Below are 22,363 nucleotides of genomic sequence, written 5' to 3'. Positions count from 1 at the left end.
TAAAAAGCTGTGAAGGGAAACTGAAAGGGAAGGAGGATGAGTGACAATGAGAGACATACCCTGCCTATGAGTGAGAAAGGGCAGGGCAGGAAACAACAGTGCCAAGCCCCTTCTCTTCAGTCAAGGACAATAAAGACCCTCAGGGCCACCAGGCCGGGTGGAAGCTGGACATGTAAATGAGAACCTGTGAAATGTAAAGAAGCAAGTTTGGGAGGAGAGGTTTTCATTACAGATCTGTAAATCCTCAGCAAACCAGACAATAAAAGCTCCCTGACAGCCATTCTCTCTTGGTTTTTTCAGAGCAGTAACAGGTAGACATTACGGTGTTTTCCTGACGCAGTTAAGAAGGGGACAGCTTTGCCTGCTCTAGACACATATAACTCCCCTATACTAAGGTAATTATAGGGGAGTTACATTATGTATGTAAATATGTATCTCACATATACATATAAAACTAGTTATATATAGTGACATATTTAATTATATCCACTATAAGCTGAGTCTGCAGCAACGCAGTCCCACAGTCTGCTTCTGCTTTTAAACAAATTCTCTATTACAATCAAATCAAAAACAGCACCAAACACCCAATTCCCTTGTGCTGCTCCTCAGCCCACTTGCGGTGGAGCACTCATGCATGCAAGACCCTCCCTGCACCCCCACTGACCCCACACTGCAGCCAGACAAACGCATCAGCACAGGGGCCTCTTGGCAATAAACCCCCTAACTTAGGCAGAATTAGCTGTGGACTAGCAAAACACACTACTGAATCAGGCTTAAAGGGGGAACTTGATTCCCTAGGAGAAGCTTGGCTGAGAGTCAGCCCATCTCCTTGATAAATCTTACTGAAATCAACCAAAGGATGCAAGAGTTTGAGCTTTGTAAGGGAGATGTTGACTGAAACGAAGCTTTTAGGACCTGATTTAGAGGAGATGCAAGCCTGACCCCACTGAGCTCAGTGACAGGCCCCAGAGGATGAATACTGAAAGGGAACCTGATATTAGAAGCACTCGGAGAGAGTGCTGAAGTTTTAATACGCTTAAATTGCGAACGGTCCACCAAAAGCAAAGGCTGCAGTGTCCAGGACTGGTTGCCTGCTTTTAAGAGAAAGGCTACACTGCCTACTGTAAAGCCCACCTCTGGAGCACCACCACACTAGTGAGGATGAGGACTTCATTTCTGGCCTTTACAGAAGGGGACCCAGCGCTGCTGTACCAGACACGACACAGAAGCTCTTCCCCTGCCCACCCTCCGTGTTAGTTACAGGCTGTACAGTCTCCAGTAACACAATTTCCACCTATTTTGAAGGACGCCCCCTTTCACAGGCTTTTCCCAAGCCCCAGGCAGGGAACAGAGACCAAAACCCTGGGGTCTGCACTATTCTTAGCCTGAGCGTGCAGCTACTCGGGCGGCTCAAACCCAGCCACAACAGGAGGCAGCAGCAGCCAGTGCTTGCAGAGAGCAGCCAACGTGCTGCTTGTGAGGTCAGTGCGTGCAGAGGCTCAAAGCACTCACCCTCCGTCAGTTCAGGGAGCAGAGAAAGTCCTACCGGTGGTTTAAGGAGACTCACGCTACTGACTTAACATCCTCCAGTCTGCACTCGTGTTTAGTCCTCCATCCCCAAACACCCTCGCAGCAAGGCTTCAGGAACCTAGCAGACCTGGAAGAGGGGATACTTTAGGGAAGTAATAGGAATAGACGATGCGTTCTGGGTTATCTCTGGCTCTGCAAGAAAAGGGGCAGCAGGGAAGGATACAGACTGAGCTAGCTCCTGCTGAAGATACCCAGCTGTGGCTGAGCTGTTCTACAGCACCTTTTAGATAAGAAGAGGGGTTTTATTGTGGACTAGGAAGTTTGTTAGAGGAGCATACATGGACCACGTTTGAGCGTTCAGAACTGCCTGCTGGAGCAACAGCTCTGTGCAAAACCCTGCAGGGTGCTGCACAGTGAGGCTGACGTAGGGGGGGCACAAGAAATACTTCTGCTTTTTCCTAACCGAAGACTTCAGTATCTTTCCTCCCTGAGACCTCAGCTAACAGCTGATCTCCCCTCCCCTTTCTTTTTAGCCCATATGTTCCTACTCCCCACACAGATCCAGAGCCATAGAATCATAGAATCGTTAGGGTTGGAAAGGACCTTAAGATCATCTAGAGTCATCTGCAGGTCTAGTGCCGGGGAAGCTCTGGAACTCACGAAGCGGCAGCACTCCCCCATCGTCCCCCCTGCAGGGATGTGGTAAGAGCCTCAGCTGGAACACTGCTCCCTGTGGAAACCCTAACTGCCCAAATGAAGGCCATACAGTACTTCGGTTTGGTTCTCAGCCTTAAGCTCCACCCCACGTGTCTGGTTTCTATGTGGGTTTTTACCGTTATCCTTAGAGCCGAATGCCAGGGGGTCACAAACCACAGCTTTTAAACATCAGCCATGCTTTGCAGATTGAGAACAAGGCATATATTTGATGACACAGTAAGTCTTGTAAGGACCTGGATTGGAGCTGGGCTGCAGCTCAAATGTAGAGCGTTTTATTTAACTCTGCCCTGGGGAAGCAGTATCCTCTATCCAGGTAAAGCATCATTTCGAGTCAGTGCCTTGAAAAACAGCGTTTAGACAAGAAACGTTTTATTTTAACACCGTAAGAGCCAAGACTGAGAGAACACCACTTGAAGCACTAAGTGATGCAACTGGGCTGACAGTTACCATTAAAGTCTGCCCTGCAGTTTTCTCACAAATGCTGTTAAAAAACAGCTGGAAGTTTAACAGCCTCCTCCTTAAAGCTCTAATTTTCCATCTCAATCACAGAGGACTCATTTCCCTGCAAAGTTTCTTGTACAGGGTTAAAAAGCACTTATAATATCACCTGCTCACCACAGGCTGCAGATGGATTCAGCAAGGTGCTTGGCAGCCCTTGGGTGATGGAAAACTCCTCAGGCAGTTCTAGCTCCCCAGCTCATTTCTCAGCTCACCCCATCCGCTTGTTCCTTCAGAAACCTCCAGGAACCTCAGGGCAGCTTTCGCTGCTCAAAAGGAGACTTCCAAGAAGAGGTCAACATCATCAAGAGCTGAAATGCAACAGCTGCATCGAAAGCTGCACGTGGCTCAATGGAGCACACCAAGAGCTGCACGGGGCTCAATGGAGCACACCAAGAGCTGCACGGGGCTCAATGGAGCACACCAAGAGCTGCACGGGGCTCAATGGAGCACACCAAGAGCTGCACGGGGCTCAATGGAGCACACCAAGAGCTGCACGGGGCTCAATGGAGCACACCAAGAGCTGCACGGGGCTCAATGGAGCACACCAAGAGCTGCACGGGGCTCAATGGAGCACACCAAGAGCTGCACGGGGCTCAATGGAGCACACCAAGAGCTGCACGGGGCTCAATGGAGCACACCAAGAGCTGCACGGGCTCAATGGAGCACACCAAGAGCTGCACGGGGCTCAATGGAGCACACCAAGAGCTGCACGGGGCTCAATGGAGCACACCAAGAGCTGCACGGGGCTCAATGGAGCACACCAAGAGCTGCACGGGGCTCAATGGAGCACACCAAGAGCTGCACGGGGCTCAATGGAGCACACCAAGAGCTGCACGGGGCTCAATGGAGCACACCAAGAGCTGCACGGGGCTCAATGGAGCACACCAAGAGCTGCACGGGGCTCAATGGAGCACACCAGGAGCTGCACGGGGCTCAATGGAGCACACCAAGAGCTGCACGGGGCTCAATGGAGCACACCAAGAGCTGCACGGGGCTCAATGGAGCACACCAGGAGCTGCACGTGGCTCAATGGAGCACACCAAGAGCTGCACGGGGCTCAATGGAGCACACCAAGAGCTGCACGTGGCTCAATGGAGCACACCAGGAGCTGCACGTGGCTCAATGGAGCACACCAAGAGCTGCACGGGGCTCAATGGAGCACACCAAGAGCTGCACAGCCCTTCCAGCTTACAATGCACACCGCGCGCTTTCCAGCTGGTTTTCAGATGCACTGCAGCAGAAGAACCTCTTGAGAGCCCTGCCACACGTAGCTTCCTGCTTAACCCACAAACCTACGTGTAAAGGGTAACCCACAAACCTACTGCAGTCCACAAAGCACCTCCGGAGACACAGTTAAACTTTGTGGCTTTGTTTTCCCCTAGAGGGCAAGCATCTGCCGTGGAGAAGCTGCCATTTAAATACATACGTGTGCGTGAACAATCCAAACCAAACACAGCTCCACGGTTGTGTTAGAGGAAGCAGAGTCAGCAGAGCCTGTCTTGGGCACGGTACAGTGCTTTCACGTCCCTTTAAAGTGACTTTAGAAACAGACTGGAAGCCTGAACAGATCAGCTGCTCTACAGTTCGTTTCTTCACTTCCCTGACACGCACTCACTCTCCGTCCAACCTTAAGAGAGATTTTCAGTGCAAAAGTCAAAACCCGACCCAGAAAGCACTCAGGGTAATTTTGAAGCACAGAAACAGAGCAGCAATTCAAACTACATACAGCAACAAGCCTGAACTTAGCACTGGGGCAGGACCATAGACAGGTTTGTGTTGGAAGGGACCTTCAAAGCTCATCTAGTGCAAGCACCCTGCAGCAAGCAGGGACATCTCCAACTAGATCAGTTTGCTCAGAGCCTCATCCAACCTGACCTTCAATATTTCCAGGGATGGGGCACCCACCACCTCTCCGGGCTACCTGTGCCGGTGTCTCATCACATCACTGCAAAGGATTTCTTCCCTATATCCAGTCTGAATCTGCCCTCCTTTAGTTTTAAACCATCACCCTTTCTCCTAACACTACATGGCCTACTAAAAAGCCACAACAGGTTGCTTAAGCTTGATTTGTCGGGTGAGGATGACTACTTGGGCCTCTACTAGTCCCTCTCAAAGTTCAGACCCTTCCATACATTAGGATGCTGCTTCCCATTTTCACTAACCAATCCCACCACCCTGGTGGAAAATGCACTGCAAGGCCAGCTGCCAAGTCCACAGAGACCAGGAAAGCACACACCGTAGAGCAAGGGATACTTCCTATGCTCTTTACCAGCAGTTTCCTACAGCCAAGAGCCACAGCTCCTTTTACAGTCAGCCTGGCAAACTCCTGTTCTGTGGTCCTGCCTCAGGACAAGCTTGGACCAGTGCGCATCACACCACCAAGGTGCTAACGAAGCGGCTCCATCACCAGGGTCCGTGCCACAAACAGCTCTGCTTTTTCCAACTGAACTCAAGGCAAGATGAGCAAGAAGAATGCATCCAGCAGCGATGTGCAAGAGGAGATAAAGGGACACTGCTGCCACATTAGGCAGGATCAAGACCTCTTCCAATGTCGAGCTGAAAACCAGGTTTCACCGTGCAGAGGGAGATAGGCAGCTCACTCCAACACAGCTCTCCTTGCCTGGCAGTACGAACTCTCTTTAAGACCCGAGTCTATTGTGACACCTGCAGCACAAGTGCTGCTAAGCCTCATTCAGCTCAGAGCTGCCAAGACAGTTTCAGAAAGAGGAAGCGGGGAGAGCAATAAATATTCTTACACATGTCCTTTGTGGTGGGGCAGAAAACAAGTTTACCACCTCAAAGGAAAGCTTTTTCCATTCACAATGGAGGAAAAGATCCTTTCGCTCCCCAAATCTGCTTCAAAAGGTCTAAATAGCAGCACCTACAGGGACTCAAGCCCCAACTCACACCCGGCATCTGCAGCAGAGATGGCTGCAACGTGCCTTCTCCACTTACACGAGTGAGCATCAAGGCAAAGCATTACGAATGACTTCAGATGGGATTGCACAATTATCCACACTCCTCCAAGTCCTGACCTCCCTAAGGGCTACTTCTTGCAGAGGAAACTGGATTGCCACACACACACACCCCTGCTTGGCTTCACTGCCTCTTCTTTCTAGTGTTTGTGTCTCGGCTCTTGCAAGTATCCTTACAGCCGAAGCGCCTCCAAAGCCGCCACAGGCACACGGGAAGGGCAACAACTCATTGTCATTTGGTTACCAAATGGGGTAAAGCTGCAACCACAGCAAGCCCCAAGACGTACCTGAACTGGGCTTGGCTACAGGCTTCTTGCTGGAAAAGCAAGAGTGTTTGCAGGCTCAAATGAACTCCGCCATCACTATTGCTTATGGTAGTTGACAGCTAAGATAACCACACTAAGCAGCTTTCCTGACCCCCTGCCAAGGCTGGGCATCGTTTACTGTTCACAATGCATTTCATGTATCCCACAGCAACGGGAGCAACCACACCAGTCATCCCATTCAGACACTCATCCAACACTAACTTCCTCCTTTGCTGGGTTCTCCTTGGCAGCAGAGACTCTTTCCACAGCCTCAAGAGACAGAACTACAAGGACACAAACTCTTCCAACAAAAACACAAAATCTTACCCTTCCTGCAATGGGCCACACTTGGGACCCACGTTCTGCACGTGCACTCTGGGAGCACATCCTGAGCACACCCACGTGCAAGAGCATCGTGTTACTCTGAGCTGGAGTTCCTGGAGATGTGAAAACATCGAGTGCTCTGAGCCGTACCTGCACAGTTTGGAAACATTAACTACGCAAATTCAGGTGCTCCTCCAGCTGAGCTGGTACTTCAAGCAGGAGAGCAAAAGGGATTGGCTTGGGTTCAGATGGGAACTGAATTTCCACGCACTGACCTGTAACCCAAGCAAGCCGGCCTGCAACATCCCATTAAAGCACAGCGACAGACATACAAACAGCAGAAATCCACCCCCAGGGATGTCACAGTACTGAAGGAAGAAGTACCCAAGAAGGGCTGACACTGACTCCAGTAACAGCAGTGTCCCAGCTTCTGTTTCAGCTGGGGCTGCCTGGCTTGATGATGGGCTGATGGAGATGCAGTCAAGGTTCCCAGGTATCTATGAGTCTGGACACACACCACCACCAGCTCAAGAGGCCCCCATCCAGACAGGCCACATGAATAACCCAAAACCTGCTTCTTAAGTTAGTGCCTAATGTAAAGTCATTGGTAAGCCTGCTACAAGCAGTGTGGGTCAGAAGCCTGCACACAAACAGCCCCAAGAGCAGACCTGAGAAACCCTCCAGACATGGGGAGCAAACAGGGCACAGATAAGAGGCAGCTGGGGTGAATAAGGGACCACCAGCTCAGCTGCAGCCAGAGGAGGTGCTGCGGTTGAGATCCCAGGGCTGCAAACACATCTGCTTTTGGGGGCCCAGCCAGCAGTTCCGGTCACAGCTTCGGACATTGAGCTGATTCACAACGAAACCACAACAGGATCAGCTCTCAGTTTCTCCTCATTAAGCATGAGGCCGTTGATGTGCAAGGAAATATCAGCCCCTGCACCAGGGGGAGGTTAGCTCAGGGTTGATGATTTGCTAAGCAGGGGTTACACAGCCTTCATCCACAGGAGTATTTCGGTATCATGAACTGATGTCCTTGCTTTTACCGGACACGCCGTGGAGTTTATGGGACAATTAACCCGTATGTGCGCATCGCTAAGGGGAACAGACACTCACAGCTAGTCCTTACTCCAGCTGGAAAATGCTACCAGCTATCACAGGAAGAACTTGTTGCAGGGTCCCCTCGCAGCTTGGCGTTAACCGCAGCACTTTGGAAGCTGTTTCCAAAAGGCAGAAAGGGGCAAACGAGCCTCAAAACGTGCAGCGACTGAGCCAGGAAACTTGGAAGTTTTAGTTCACCGTCACCACAGGGTTTTAAACAAGGAAAACAGACCGGGTTCTGGCACGTTATCCAGCTTTTGCTAAACCGCTTAACCCTAAAGAGAAGCACCACGTTGCTCTGAGGAAAACGCAGCTGCAGCACAAACCAGTCAGGTTTCCCAGGTCCTTCTCAGGTTTCAGGGCTCCCCACCTTCGTTTTGCTCCTACCACCCCTCCACAGCAACCACATACCCCAGTAACCTCCTTCCCCAGCCTTTCAGCCCCAGACTTCACAGTTAAAGCAAAGTCAACCACCACATCGAGTCGGGCCACTACGGCTCTAATCAGGCAACGCTGCATCCAACACCGACCCTGGGATGTACTTTTGCTTCTCCTTGTAAACCCCCACGTTACCCCATGAGCTCTCACGCTTCATTAAAATCTTCTGAGCGACCGAGCAATCGCTCGTGCAAGCGGGGCCGATGTGAACAGATCACAGCCGTCACTTCGCGGCGCGGCATCACCATCAGATCCCGGCTGGAAACAAGAGTTTGAAGCAGCAGCAGCAGCAGCAGCAGCAGCAGCAGCAGCAGCAGCAGCAGCAGCAGCAGCAGCAGCATCCGGAGCCCGAACCGCCTGCTCAGCGCCGCGGACAAAGCCCCGCGCCGCGCTTTAAACCCCAGCACAGACCCCGCAGCCCCTGGTGTCTGTAAGGAAACGGGTCCCGAGCCACCTGGCAGCGCGGGCTGGGAGGCACCAGAGTGCCCCGCACCCGCGGTACTCACGCATGAGGGTGCTGAAGGCGCGCGGGGCCACGGACGGAGCGGGACGGGCTGGAGCAGAGCGGGATGAAGCGGCCCCGCCGCGCACAAGGGCGGCCCCCGAGCAGCCACCGCCCCCCGGCCCGCCCCGGCGGAACGGCCGCACCCGGGACGGGGAGGGGCCGGAGGGAATGGGAGTGAGGATAGGGATAGGGATAGAAATGGATAGGGATAGAAATGGATAGGGATAGGGATAGAAATGGATAGTGATAGGGATAGAAATGGATAGGGACAGGGATAGAAATGGATAGGGATAGAAATGGATAGGGACAGGAATAGAAATGGATAGGGATAGAAATGGATAAGGACAGGGATAGAAATGGATAGGGATAGGGATAAAGAATGGGGATAAGGAGGGAGATTGTGATCGGGATGGAGATGGGGAAGGTGTGGTGGTGATGATAGGGATGGAGAGGGAGATGGGGGTGAGGAGGGAGATTGGGATGGGGATAGAGAGGGAAATGAGGATGGGAGATTGGGATGGGGATAGAGATAGGATGGGGAGGGAGATGGGAATAAGGAAGGAGATTGTGATCCAGAGGGAGATGGGGACAGAGAGGGAGATGGGGAGAGGAATAGAGATTGGGATGCTGACAGAGATAGAGAGAGAAGGGAGATGGAAATAAGGAGAGAGACTGGGATCAAGATGGAGATGGGAATAGGGAGGGAGATAGAGGTGGGGAGGAGGTGGACAAGGGAAATAGGGTGGGCGTGGAGGTGGGAAAAGGGTGGGCATAGAGATGGGGATGGAGATGGGAATAGGGAGGGAAATGGAGAAGGAGACAGGGACAGGGATGAGGAAGGAGATGGGGATGGGGAGGGAGATGCAGGGGATTCAAGGCCTGTTTAGATGGGCCTTGGAGCAAGCTGCTCTAGTGAAAGGTGTCCCTGCCCGTGGCAGGGACTTGGAACTGGATGAGCTTAAATGTCCCTTCCCACCCAAACCAGTCTGTGATTCTATGGAGATGTGGGGCCTGGTGGGACTGGGATGCCAGGTTGCAGTAGTCCTAGTGAGGATAGCTTCTATTCCTGTGGTCTGAGGTAAGATGGCCTGAGACCCTGACATTGAGAGGTAGTTACAGAGCCAAAGAGGCTGCAAGTCTCATCATATCACACGTCTCGGAGCAGTGGCCTTAAACATGATGAGACCAGAAAATCACGGGAGCTGGCGCGCTTCCTGAGCAAATCCCATTTTCAAATCAGGCTGAAACTGTGTTGAACGTGGGCTATCGTGGTGAGGACATTAGTGCCAGCAGTTTGGGCAGAGGTTCGTCCTTCCTCCTGCTGCCTGGTCCTGCTTGCCCTGAGTTTCCCCAGCCCCTCAAGTGAGGCAGCACATCCCCAGGTACCAACCTGCTGGCTCCACATCACTGAAATAACCCCCACCAGGAGTATTTTGGGCTGAGAGGTGCTCGTTTAGCTCCCCAACTTTAATCGTGAGTTCAGTCAGCAAGCTGGAAGCTTCATCTTCCTAACTCATTTTCAGCTGATTTTATATGTGTATTTGCTAGTTTCATTGCCAAATCTGATTGTGTTTTGAAGGCAGTCGCCTTTATATTGAATTCTAAATCAAATATTAAAGCGGATATGCTTATATAAGCAGCTGAACACAGTATATGTGGAACCATCTAGTAAGCAAATGCATATCTTCACACAGATTTACTCAGACACTTTGCATTTGCTGCTAAAGAACCATTTGCAAGAATTGCTTGCTGGATGGTGATCTGGGAATTCCCTCGGACTCCATTTGCCCAGGTATGGCACAGCAATTGATGAGCACACAGGAAATAAAAGACATTGAAACCAGATTGGTATTTCTTAAACCTATTTCATTTCCTATGAATAACCTGCAAATCGCCCTAAGAGAAGGTATCTACAATGCACCAGTGGACTGTAGATGGGGACAGTGTTCCTAAGGCTCTCTCCAAACCAGTGCTGCCTCCTCCCGTTCCTTGCTAGCCCAGTTAACAGCGATTTCTCCCAGTTGCTGTGTTCAGCAGTGCAAAGTTGTCTGAGGCCTTGTTTCCAGGTGCTGATGTGTTTACAAGGGAGCACAGTGCCTCCCATGTGTGAAAACACCCAGGCTATAAGAAGGCAATAGAGAGAAGCCCTCCTCATCCCAGCCCTCATTGCAGGAGGAGGCAGAGATCCTTTAGCTGCTCCACACTCCACTGTGAAACCACAGCTTTGCTTTATCAACGGCATGACTCGCACTTCAAAACACCTGGAGTTTCTGAACCCATGCAAAAAGCCCTCAGGGCTCCTCTGTATCCTAGGGGCAGTGCGGGAGCTTGCTCTGGCTACTAGATCCTCCTGTATCATTTGGCAACTAAGATGCCCCACGGATGTCTCCCTTCCTTATTTCCCCAGGGTTTTCCATCTCTCCTGCATATTAAAACAGGAGATGTGTAAGAAAGCACTCTTTATACCTGGCACCACTCCCATGACCAGCACACACTACAGTCCTTAGGACAGCTGCACCCAAACTGGGGGTGGTGCCCTCAGCTCAACTGAGTGTTTTCCTTAGGGAAGTTTTCCTCTGGGGATGTGGAGTTTATCCTGAGTGGATGTAAAGCTGTCTTCCCAGCAGGAAAGTTCACATTCAATGTGCTCAGGGTAATGCCCTCTGAAGCTAGGCAATGGCCAGACCTCCCAGCCCATCTCAGCAGCAAGAGCTGTGATCCTTTTCTTTTCCCTTAACTTTGGTTGGACAAAGGTCTGGAGATGCTCACAATACAATGGTCTGGTCAGCTGATGCTGATTTACTATCAATCTATTACGATGATGAGATGGTCGAGCACCCTCCGGCATTCCCAGCTGATCTGACCCTGGGTGAGCTGAGCCCCACGGCGGGACCTCAAAGGACACCTCGGCGGCGGCTCTGGAGGCGACAGCCCCGTGTGGGGTGTGTGGTGGAGGCAGAGGGGTCGCTGCTGCTGTCCTGGGGGGTTCTTCCTCTGGGATCCCAGTTCTCATGGTGGGAATGGGCACCTTTGGCTGGTGGGAGCTTCAACCCCGTGGCTCCCCCAGACAACAACGTCTCGGACGGCCGGAGACCCAAGAGGAACGGCCCGACCTTCGCTGGTGAGTGGTGGGGCTGGGGGAGGCGCTCTGTGTCCTGCCTGTGGCTCTCACCCCCCCAGCCCCTGCACTGTCCCTCTGGGGGCACAGACCCAGGGCAGAGGGGACCCTGCACCCCCGAGCCGTGAGTGGAGCCTGGGATGGCATCAACGGCCACCCCGTGCCCTGATGGGGGGAGCTTCAGGGCCTGGACCCCCCCCCGCGTTGCAGGGCCCCCCCTCAGGTGCAGAGGTGCTGCCCTGCCCCTGTCCTGTGCAGACCTGGACGTGCTCTACTGGAAGCAGATGAAGGAGCGGGCGGCAGCGCAGAGGAAGCTGTGGGGCTGGGGGCTCAGGCCTGTTCCCTGCAGGAGCCACTGCAGCCCTGCAGGAAGGAGGAGCCGGAGCTGCCGGAGGAGGAGCGAGGGGCTGAGGACAACGAAGGAGAAGGTGCTGCACCCCCAGACCCCCAGTCCCTATCGCACCCCTATGGGGGGCCCCGTCCTGCTGTGACAGGGCCTGGCCAGGTCACTGAGCACATTCCCTCCCCATAGGTGGCTTTGGGGAGCACGAGGACATTGAGGCCCTGGAGGAGCTGGAGGAAGGAGCCCGCAGTGAGTGCATGGCCCTGGGGGGGGTTGCACCCCCTGTCCCTCTGTCCATGGTTGGCCACGTCCCTGTCCCTCTGCCCGTGTCCCCGTGCTGAGCTAAACACATAAACGTACTGGCTTTCGCAAACCGTAGGGGTGGTTACGTGGATACAACTGCACCAGTTCACAGGAACCAAACCAGAGCTCCCTCAAGACACAAGATTAGGTAACAAAAAGGGCCAGAACACTCGAGTCACACAGCAGAAGAATTTGTAAAGGTGAAAGAAAGCAGAGGGGGGGGGGCTTGATATAAGAAAAGCTAGTGCCTGGAAAACATAGGGTTAAAGAACTTTTTAGCTTAACTTAGGCTGTAGAAAGAGAACAATGTTTATGCTGTAAGTCTGTGGGATGTAGTGGCCCCACTAAACACCAGTTAATTGTTTCACACTAGTCTTCTAAAGTAGTTTTAAAGAGCACTGTTTGTGTTGTAAGTCTGTGGTGACATAACAGGCTTTAGTGGCCCCACTAAACATGAGTGAGTTATTTAACACCCTCCTTATCAGTTAGTTTGGAGACAGAGCCTCCCAAGGCTCTGCTAGCTTGGGATACTCCTTGTTTGCCCATGCCCATCCTGCAATAGGTTTTGCAGGCAGGTCACACTGTTTTAAATCCTTGCTAGTTCTCAGAATAATTACAGATATAGCTGGTTGTGTGATTGCTGGGGGGGCCAACTGTGCCAGAGGTGGAAAGTGCACCGTGAGGAAGACTGCTTACTGCATCTTGAAGACCCCTGCTCACAAGAGGAAGACTGCTCACTTCATCCTAAGACCCGTACTCACAAGAGGAAGACTGCTCACTTCATCCTAACACCCGTACTCACAAGAGGAAGACTGCTCACTTCATCCTGAGACCCGTACTCACAAGAGGAAGACTGCTCACTTCATCCTAACACCCGTACTCACAAGAGGAAGACTGCTCACTTCATCCTAAGACCCGTACTCACCAGAGGAAGACTGCTCACTTCATCCTGAGACCCGTACTCACAAGAGGAAGACTGCTCACTTCATCCTAAGACCCGTACTCACAAGAGGAAGACTGCTCACTTCATCCTGAGACCCCTGCCCACAATCCCCGCAGAGCAGTGCGCAGACACCAAGAGGAGGAGACTTGTGATAATAAATTCCTGGAGTTAGTTGTAACGTTCCCCACCTACCTGTGGGAATTATGAATACGCGTGTCACTGATGTAACGGGGAAAGGACACGGAGCTGGAACCACCCCCCCGTGCCCCTGGCCGCGCTCACGCGCCCAGCGCTGCTGCTTTTGCTTCACTCTGTCCCTCAGTAAAACGCCGTTACCTCGTTTGGAGCGAGCCCGCGCTCCACAGCGCCCAGCCCTGCCCCCCCCACGTCCCCGTCCCTCCAACTCCGTGCTCCGAGGAGCCGCTGCGCGGGGCCGGGGGTGCCCCCAGCCCTCCCTGTGCCGTGTGCACGGTGCCGCGGCACGGGCTGGGACCCCTCTTTGCTGCGCCTCCTTCTCCGGGCCCGCTCCCCGGTACCCTGGGCCCCGCCACCGCCCGCCTGCCCCGCCGCTGCACCCGGAACCGGAAGTCGCGGGGCGGGGCTTGCCCGGGCGGGAGCAGCCTGGGGTGGGGGCTCAGGCGCGGCAGCGCCCCCTGGCGGCTGGCTGACCGGCGGAGCGCCCCCTGCTGGAACCTGGCGCTCCGCGCCCCCTGGCGGCGCCTCCGCCCAGCACCATCACCGCCCACAGCCCTGACCCCAGCACCATCACTGCCCACAGCCCTGACCCCAGCACCATCACTGCCCACAGCCCTGACCCCAGCACCATCACCGCCCACAGCCCGGACCCCAGCACCATCACTGCCCACAGCCCTGACCCCAGCACCATCACTGCCCACAGCCCGGACCCCAGCACCATCACCGCCCACAGCCCTGACCCCAGCACCATCACCGCCCACAGCCCGGACCCCAGCACCATCACCGCCCACAGCCCTGACCCCAGCACCATCACCGCCCACAGCCCTGACCCCAGCACCATCACCGCCCACAGCCCTGACCCCAGCACCATCACCGCCCACAGCCCTGACCCCAGCACCATCACTGCCCACAGCCCAGACCCCAGCACCATCACCGCCCACAGCCCTGACCCTGGCACCCAGCACCCGGTGCCCTGACCCCAGCACCATCACTGCCCACAGCCCTGACCCCCGCACCCAGCACCCGGTGCCCTGACCCCCGCACCCAGCACCCGGTGCCCTGACCCCGGCACCCAGCACCCGGTGCCCTGACCCCAGCACCATCACCGCCCACAGCCCTGACCCAGCACCAGCACCGCCCACAGCCCTGACCCCAGGTACCCAGCACCCAGTGCCCTGACCCCTGGTACCCAGCACCCGGTGCCTGATTCTCTGCCCCACCTTGCACAGCCCCAGTAGAAGGTGCCGCTGGTGCTGCTCCCCGACACGGAGTAGCTGGGGGCTGAGGTCTTGCTCACAAGGCGTGGGCCCAGCATGGGGGCAGGTGATAGGCAGCAGGGCCTGGGGCCTGGGATCAGTGGGGGGGACGGGGTGACACCCCCCGGGAGGGAGGGACCAGCCCAGCCCAGCCTGTGGGGAATATTGGGGGGGGGGGGTGGTGTCCATCCCATCCCAGGGGGATCATGGGATCCAGATCAGGGATGACGGGGTTCCCTTCCCATGGGTGATGGTGCAGGAATCATCAGGGTCCCATCCCATGGGGGATCCCATTCAATCCAGTCTTATCCTATACCATCCCATCCTCTCCCATCCCATCCCATGGGGATCATGGGAGTTCCATCTTATCCCATCCCATCCCATCCCATAGGGAATCCCACCCCATCCATCCCATGAGGGATCATGGGAGCCCTATCCCATCTCATCCTATCCCATGAGGGATTATGGGGGCCCCATCCCGTCCCATCCCATCCCACCCCATCCCATCCCATCCCACCCTGTCCCATCCCATCCCGTCCCACCCCATCCCGTCCCATCCCATCCCGTCGCATCCCATCCCACCCCACACCGTCCCATCCCATCCCGTCCTGTCCCGTCCCACCCCATCCCACCCCATCACATCACACCACATCACATCCCATCCCACCCCGTCCCGTCCCATCCCATCCCGTCCCGTCCCATCACATCACATCCCATCCCACCCCACCCCATCCCGTCCCGTCCCATCCCGTCCTGTTCCGTCCCGTCCCATCCCGTCCCATCCCATCCAGTCCCATCCCGTCCCATCTTGTCCCATCCTATCCCATCACATCCCATACCATACCATCACATCCCTTACCATACCATCGCACCCCATCCCATCCCATCCCATCCCATCCCGTCCCGTCCCATCCCACCCCATCCCACCCCACCCCACCCCATCCCGTCCCATCCCAGGGGGTAACGATTGGCTCCCACCCCCGCTGACGGTCCCGCTCTCACCCGGTGTCTGCTGCTCGGCCCCGCGCCGGGTGCGGGAGCGCAGGGAGCAGGCGGGGGCCGTGGGGAACGCGACCCTCCCGGCGCGCTCCGGCCGGTACCGGGCTGCGGGGGGGGCCCTGCCCCGCCGCGCCCATGGAGGGGCCGGGGGGGTCTCACCTGGGCCGGGGCTGTTGAAGGGCAGCGGCTCCCGCGGGCGCTGCAGATGGAGCAGGCGGGGGCCCGGCGGCAGCGGGTACCGGGCCCGGGAGCGCTCCTGCGGCCGCGCCTGCACCCGCAGCCCGAAGCTGAAGGCGGGGGCGCGCTCCCGGGACCGGTCGTGCTCGCGGAAACCTGCGGGGCCGGCACGGGGGCGGTGGCGGGACCCCAAGCGCCGCAACCCCACAGACACCCCCCCCACACCACGGACCCCCCGCACCCCCCCGTTCCCCACATCCCCTTCAGCCCCCGCAGCCGCAGTCACCGACGCCGGTCGGGAGCCCGTACTTGGGCCCGGGGCCGGTGTAGAGGGCGGCGATGGGGCCCCGCGGGCGGTGGGGCCTCCAGCTGCCCACCCAGGGGCCGTCCGACATGGGGGACACTGCCACGGTACCGGATCCTGCGGGAACCGGGACACAGCACCGGATCCTGCGGGACACGGGACACGGTACCAGAGCCTGCGGGACACGGGACACGGCACCGGATCCTGCGGGACACGGGACACGGCACAGGATCCTGCGGGACGCGGGACACGGTACCAGAGCCTGGGGGACACGGGACACGGCACCGGATCCTGCGGGACACGGGACACGGTACCGGATCCTGCGGGACACGGGACACGGCACCGGATCCTGCGGGACACGGGACACGGCACCGGATCCTGCGGGACACGGGACACGGTACCGGATCCTGCGGGACACGGGACACGGCATCGGATCCTGCGGGACACGGGACACGGTACCAGAGCCTGGGGGACACGGGACACGGCACCGGATCCTGCGGGACACGGGACACGGCATCGGATCCTGCGGGACACGGGACACGGCACCGGATCCTGCGGGACACGGGACACGGTACCAGAGCCTGCAGGACACGGGACACGGTACCAGAGCCTGGGGGACACGGGACACGGCACCGGATCCTGCGGGACGCGGGACACGGTACCAGAGCCTGGGGGACACGAGGCTCTGCAGGGACACAGGCAGGGACACGAGGCTCTGCAGCCCCGCAACAGCGGCAGCGGTTGGCACCAGCACCTTGTCACTGGTATCACAATGGATGGGAGTTCTGGGATCCTGCAGCCCCTGGAATCCCCCTTTATACCCAGCACCCCATGGACACAGACCCCAGGACACTATGGACACAGCCCCCAGTACCTCATGGATACAGCCCCCAGCACCCCATGGATGCATCCCGATACCGGGGGTCCCCCATCCTGGGTGCATGTCCCTCTGCAGCCCCTCACCCCACACAGTCCAGCTTCAGCCTCTCTCCTCCCCCAGTTACCGGGGCACTGGCACAACAAAACACTGGGCAGCACGGGGCAGGGTGAGGGTTAGAAGGACATGGGAACATAGGACATGGGTCCTATACATGGGTATGGGAACATAGGACATGGGTCCTATACATGGGTATGGGACCTGGCAATGTACGTGGGGATGAGGAGAAAATCAGGCTGAGAACATTGGGGCTGTTCAGCCTGGAGAAGAGAAGCTGCACGGAGACCTCAGAGCAGCTTCCAGTGTCTGAAGGGGGCTACAAGGATGCTGGAGAGGGACTCTTCATTAGGGACTGGAGTGACAGGACAAGGGGTAACGGGTTCAAACTGAAACGGGAAGTTCAGGTTGGAGATAATGAAGAAGCTCTTTCCTGTGAGGGTGCTGAGGCGCTGGCACAGGGTGCCCAGAGAAGCTGTGGCTGCCCCATCCCTGGCAGTGTTCAAGGCCAGGTTGGACACAGGGGCTTGGAGCAAGCTGCTCCAGTGGAAGGGGTCCCTGCCCGTGGCAGGGGTTGGAGCTGGAGGAGCTTTAAGGTCCCTTCCAACACAAAGCAGCCCGGGATTACCAGCTCCTCCTCCAGCCCACCCCACTCCATGGCCAGCACCTCCTACCTCGGGCACCCGACTGGGTGGCACTGGGTGGCTCCCATCACCCAACAGCTGGGTGCGAAGCCTCGCACGTGCCATAGGGCACCCAAACCTTACTGCAAGAGTCCAGCACAGATTCACGGGGCTGGAACCATCCCCAGCGCTGAGCGCGGCCCCGGCTCCCGCACAGCCCCGCGCCCCTGCGGCCAGGCCCGGCACCGCCTCCCCCGCAGCCTCGGCTCCAAACCCTGCAGCGGGATTCAGGATCACAGGATCATGGAGCGGACCGGGCTGCTAGCGACCTGAGAGCGCATCGAGCCCGAGCCCAGCCCGAGCCCAGCCCGAGCCCGAGCCCAGCCCGAGCCCAGCCCGAGCCCGGTCCCGAGCCCGATCCCAGTCCCGCTCCCGATCTCGATCTCGATCCCGGTCCCGCTCCCGCTCCCCCTCCCGATCCCGATCCCGATCCCGATCCCGATCCCGATCCCGATCCCGATCCAGCCCCGCGGCCTTGCCTCCACTCCCCCCTCCTGCTGCCGCCCTGCCGTGGCAGCCCATTGGCGGGGCTCTGCAACGTCACCACCGGAGGCGCTTTCCCATTGGCCAGGCAGGCGCTCCGCTCCGCCCCTCGGCCCGCCCGGCGGACGCGGCGGCAATGGCGGCGGGACGGGAGCGGAGCGGCGGCGCCGGGGCCGTACCCGTGCCCGTGCCGGTGCCGGGTACCGAGGCCGGGGCCGTGGCGGTGCCCGTGCCCGCCGCCACCCGCCTGCGTGCCTTCGCCTGGTGCCGGGAGTTCCTGGCCGGTTCCTGGAAGCTCATTGCGCCTGACGAGTTCGGGATCGAGCCCGTCAGGTACGAGCCCCGGTCCCTGCCCGCCCCGGTCCCTGCGCCCACCGCGCCCCGTGCCCCCGGTTACCCCTGCCCGGTGCCCCCCCAGCCCATGTATCCCCATCCCGCTCCCAGTACCCTCCCCTTGCCCCCATACTGGTGTCCCAGTCTCCCTCGCAGTCGCCGCCCCAGCCAGTCCCTGGCTCCCTCGCAGTGTCTCCCGGTGTGCCTGCCCAGTTGCCCTCTAACTGGTGTGCCAGTCCCATTCCCAGTATCCCCAGTTGCCTCCCCAGCCGGTGCCTCTGTCCTCCTCTCAGTGTGCCCCAGTTGTTCCTGACCAGTAGCCCAGTCTCCCTCCCAGTGTCCCCCCAGTGTCTCCCATTTGCCCAGCCCCGAGTGTCCCAGTCCCTCTCCTACCGTTCCCTGTTGCGCCGCCCTTACCAGCGTCCCAGTGTTCCCGAATTGCCCTGGCTGGTGTCCCAGTGACCCCAGTTGCTCAGACGCCCCTCCAGTGTCCCAGTGCTCTGCCAGATGCCCCTGTCGTGATGCCCCCATTGTCCCGCTGTCCCCCATGGCCCCACTGTCGCGGTGCCCAGCGTCCGTGGCTGACGCGGGGCCGCAGCGGGGGGCTCAGCAATCTGCTGTACAAGTGCTGGCTGCCAGAGCGAGTGCTCAACGTGGGGGACGAGCCACGGCAGGTCCTGCTGCGCATCTATGGGGCCATCCTGCAGGTGAGCACCCACACCCCGGTACCCCCCAGCACCCCCTGGAAACCCCCAGCACCCCTGGGAACCCCCTTACCTCACGGTAACCCCAGTATCCCTCAGTCTCCCCCCACCCATCACCCTCCAGCATCTCTGACACCCCCGGCTCTCCCCACCACCCACAATCACCCCTCAGTACCCCCCAGCTCCCCTCAGCATCCCCAGCAACCCCCCATAGCCCCATCAGTCCCCAGCATCTCCAACACCCCTCTGGCACTCCCAGTACTCCCCATCCATCACCCCTGGCACCCCCATACCCTGTGGAACGCCCCCGAACCCCCATACCCTGTAGTACCCCCTTACCCCACTGTGCAGGGCCTGGACTCGCTGGTGCTGCAGAGCGTGATGTTCGCTGTGCTGGCGGAGCGAGCGCTGGGGCCGCGGCTCTTCGGCGTGTTCCCGGAGGGGCGGCTGGAGCAGTACATCCCGGTACAGACCTCCGGGGGAGCCTCACCCCTGCCTGACACCCCCCCGGGCCACCACCCCCCTGAGACACCCCCCCCCCCCCCCCCCCAGAGCCGGCGCCTGCGCACTGAGGACCTGCGGGACCCCGACATCTCAGGGGAGATCGCGGTGAAGATGTCCCGGTTCCACGGCATGGTGATGCCCTTCAACAAGGAGCCCAAGTGGCTCTTCGGGACCATGGAGTGGTGAGGGCGGGCGCCGTGCGGCCCCTCGACGCCTGGAATCCCATGGGATCCAGGAGCAGGGCACGTGGAGGCTCCCCAGTGGCCCTGGCTCTGTGCTGGGGACCCAGGGGATGTGGTTGGAGGCAGCACCCAGGGGTGTCCATCCAACCACCACCGCCGCACTTGTCTCCCACCCTGCAGGTATCTGAGGCAGATCTCGGAGCTCACCTTCCCCCAGGCAGAGCAGCTCAGGAAGTTCAACGAGCTCAGGATGTACAACCTGGAGGCAGAGATGAGGAGCCTCCGGTGAGTGGCACTGCCCTGGTCCTGTCTCCTTGCTGAGCTCCTCACAGGAGCCAGGGAGAACCCGGCTTCTCTGGACGTGGTCTCTTCCATCCCATGCCCTTGGTGGATGTGGCTCTTGGAAGGGTCCCCACATCCCTGGGGCAGGGTCTCTGCCATGTTAGATATGAGGCAGAAGCTCTTCCCTGTGAGGGTGCTGAGGCGCTGGCACAGGGTGCCCAGAGAAGCTGTGGCTGCCCCATCCCTGGCAGTGTTCAAGGCCAGGTTGGACACAGGGGCTTGGAGCAAGCTGCTCCAGTGGAAGGGGTCCCTGCCCGTGGCAGGGGTTGGAGCTGGACAAGCTTTGAGGTCCCTTCAACGCAAACCATTCCATGGTTCTATGCTCCTGAAGCCTGGATCCCAGCTGTGTCCATAGCTCTGACCACCCACATGCAGCGGTGGCACTGGTGGTGACACTGGTGACCCCCATGTCCCTGTGGCTATCTGAGGTGTCCTCCCCATTCCCATCCACAGGGACCTGCTGGAGTCCACCCCTTCGCCCGTGGTCTTCTGTCACAACGACGTGCAGGAGGGTGAGTGGCTGTGGCTCCCCCCAGCTCCAGCATTCCTGGTGGGACACCCCCAGACCCCATCTCCCCACAGGGAATGTTCTGCTGCTGGCTGGGCGTGAGGCCTCCTCCTCTGACAAGCTGATGCTCATCGACTTCGAGTACAGCAGCTACAACTACCGGTGCGTTGGGTCCCCCATGTCCTTCCCTGTGTTCCCAGTCTGCTGGGGCCGGGACTCAGCTCCTCTGGGCCCTTCCGCAGGGGCTTCGACATCGGGAACCACTTCTGCGAGTGGACCTATGACTACACACACCATTCCTGGCCCTTCTTCAAGGCTATCCCAGAGAACTACCCCAGCCGGGAGCAGCAGGTAGAGCTGGGGGGGCATCGGCTGCATCCCAGATCAATGGAATGAGCCAGTGGGATGGGGTTCAATGAGGCAAACTGCACTTGGGTCACACCAACCCCCTGCAGTGCTCCAGGATTGGGAAGAGCGGCTGGAAACTGCTCATAGGAAGGGGGCTGGGGGTGCTGATTGATGGAGCTGAACGTGAGCAGCTTGTGCCCAGGCAGCCAGGAAGCCCCCAGCATCCTGCCCTGGATCAGCACCAGTGCGGCAGCAGGGCCAGGGCAGGGATTGTGCCCCTGCACTGGGCACTGGTGAGGCTGCACCTTGAATCCTGTGCTCAGCTCTGGGGAACTCACTACAAGAGAGACATTGAGGTGCTGGAGTGGGGCCAGAGCAGGGCAATGGAGCTGGTGCAGGGCCTGGAGCACAGGGGTGATGGGGAAGGGCTGAGGGACCTGGGGGGTTCAGTGTGGAGAAGAGAAGGCTCAGGGGGACCTGATGGCTCCCTACAAGTGCCTGACAGGAGGATGGAGCCAGGAGGGGCTGGGCTCTGCTCCCAAGGAACAAGGGATGGGACAAGAGGAAACGGCCTCAAGCTGCCCCAGGGCAGGTTTAGATGGAGCTGAGGAACAATTCCTGCCCCAGAGGGTGCTCAGGCATTGGAACAGGCTGCCCAGGGCAGGGCTGCAGGCACCGTCCCTGCAAGTGTTCACACAGCGTGGAGAGGAGGCCTCAGTGCCATGGGTTAGTGGTGGCCTTGGCAGTGCTGGGAATGGTTGGACTGGATGAGCTTGAAGGGCTTTTCCAACCCGGTTGATCCCATGATCCTGTGCTTCCCCCATTCCATGGCCCCACACTTCCATCCCGCAGCTGCATTTCATCCGTCACTACCTCTCGGAGGCCCCAGGCCACCACTGGGATGCGGCACCTGAGGAGCAGGTGCGCATTGAGCAGGAGATGCTCACCGAGATCCACCGGTGCGTGAGGGCACAGGACCCCCCCTCAGCCCCAAACCCTGCCCCCCCGCTCCATGGGGTGTGTGGGGCAGGGCGGGGGTGATGGCTGCTCTCCCGCAGGTTCGTTTTGGCCTCTCACTTCTTCTGGGGGCTGTGGTCCATCCTGCAGGCCAAGATCTCCACCATTGAGTTCGGGTACCTGGTGAGCACTGCCTTGGGCTCTCCCCCTCAGCGTGGGGTGTCGGGGTGGGGGGCACAGCCCTGACCCCCTCCTTTCCCCCCAGGACTATGCTCAGAGCCGCTTCGAGGCCTATTTCCAGCACAAGGAGCAGTGCTGAGGCCCCGACTTGCAGCCTGTTGTTTCCTCCCC

At 58.2% G+C, this 22,363-nt stretch overlaps 2 protein-coding genes across 2 annotated transcripts; one reads left to right on the top strand and one right to left on the bottom strand.

The window, feature by feature from the left end:
* Positions 1-14,400: 14,400 nt before the first annotated feature.
* LOC133277044 (ciliary microtubule associated protein 1A-like) lies at positions 14,401-16,125 on the bottom strand. Its single transcript, XM_061468553.1, is given in 4 exon segments — positions 14,401-14,615; positions 14,618-14,638; positions 15,557-15,886; positions 16,017-16,125. Coding segments are annotated over 4 exon segments (675 nt in total).
* A 2,145-nt stretch (positions 16,126-18,270) lies between these two features.
* Positions 18,271-22,344, top strand: CHKB (choline kinase beta). Its single transcript, XM_061468543.1, has 11 exons — positions 18,271-18,467; positions 19,066-19,174; positions 19,523-19,636; positions 19,724-19,857; positions 20,038-20,142; positions 20,653-20,711; positions 20,782-20,869; positions 20,950-21,058; positions 21,908-22,014; positions 22,114-22,195; positions 22,278-22,344. The coding sequence occupies exons 1-11, from the start codon at positions 18,271-18,273 to the stop codon at positions 22,329-22,331; spliced, it is 1,158 nt and encodes a 385-aa protein (XP_061324527.1). The 3' UTR covers positions 22,332-22,344.
* The last annotated feature ends 19 nt before the right edge of the window (positions 22,345-22,363 follow it).

Source organism: Pezoporus flaviventris, unplaced genomic scaffold (genome assembly GCF_033815535.1).
Source record: "Pezoporus flaviventris isolate CSIRO_AGI_PZ_B2104156 unplaced genomic scaffold, CSIRO_AGI_Pfla_v1 ptg000049l, whole genome shotgun sequence".
Classification (NCBI taxonomy): domain Eukaryota; kingdom Metazoa; phylum Chordata; class Aves; order Psittaciformes; family Psittacidae; genus Pezoporus; species Pezoporus flaviventris.
Note: the sequence above shows the minus strand (reverse complement) of the source record. Positions and strands in the feature narration are given on the sequence as shown.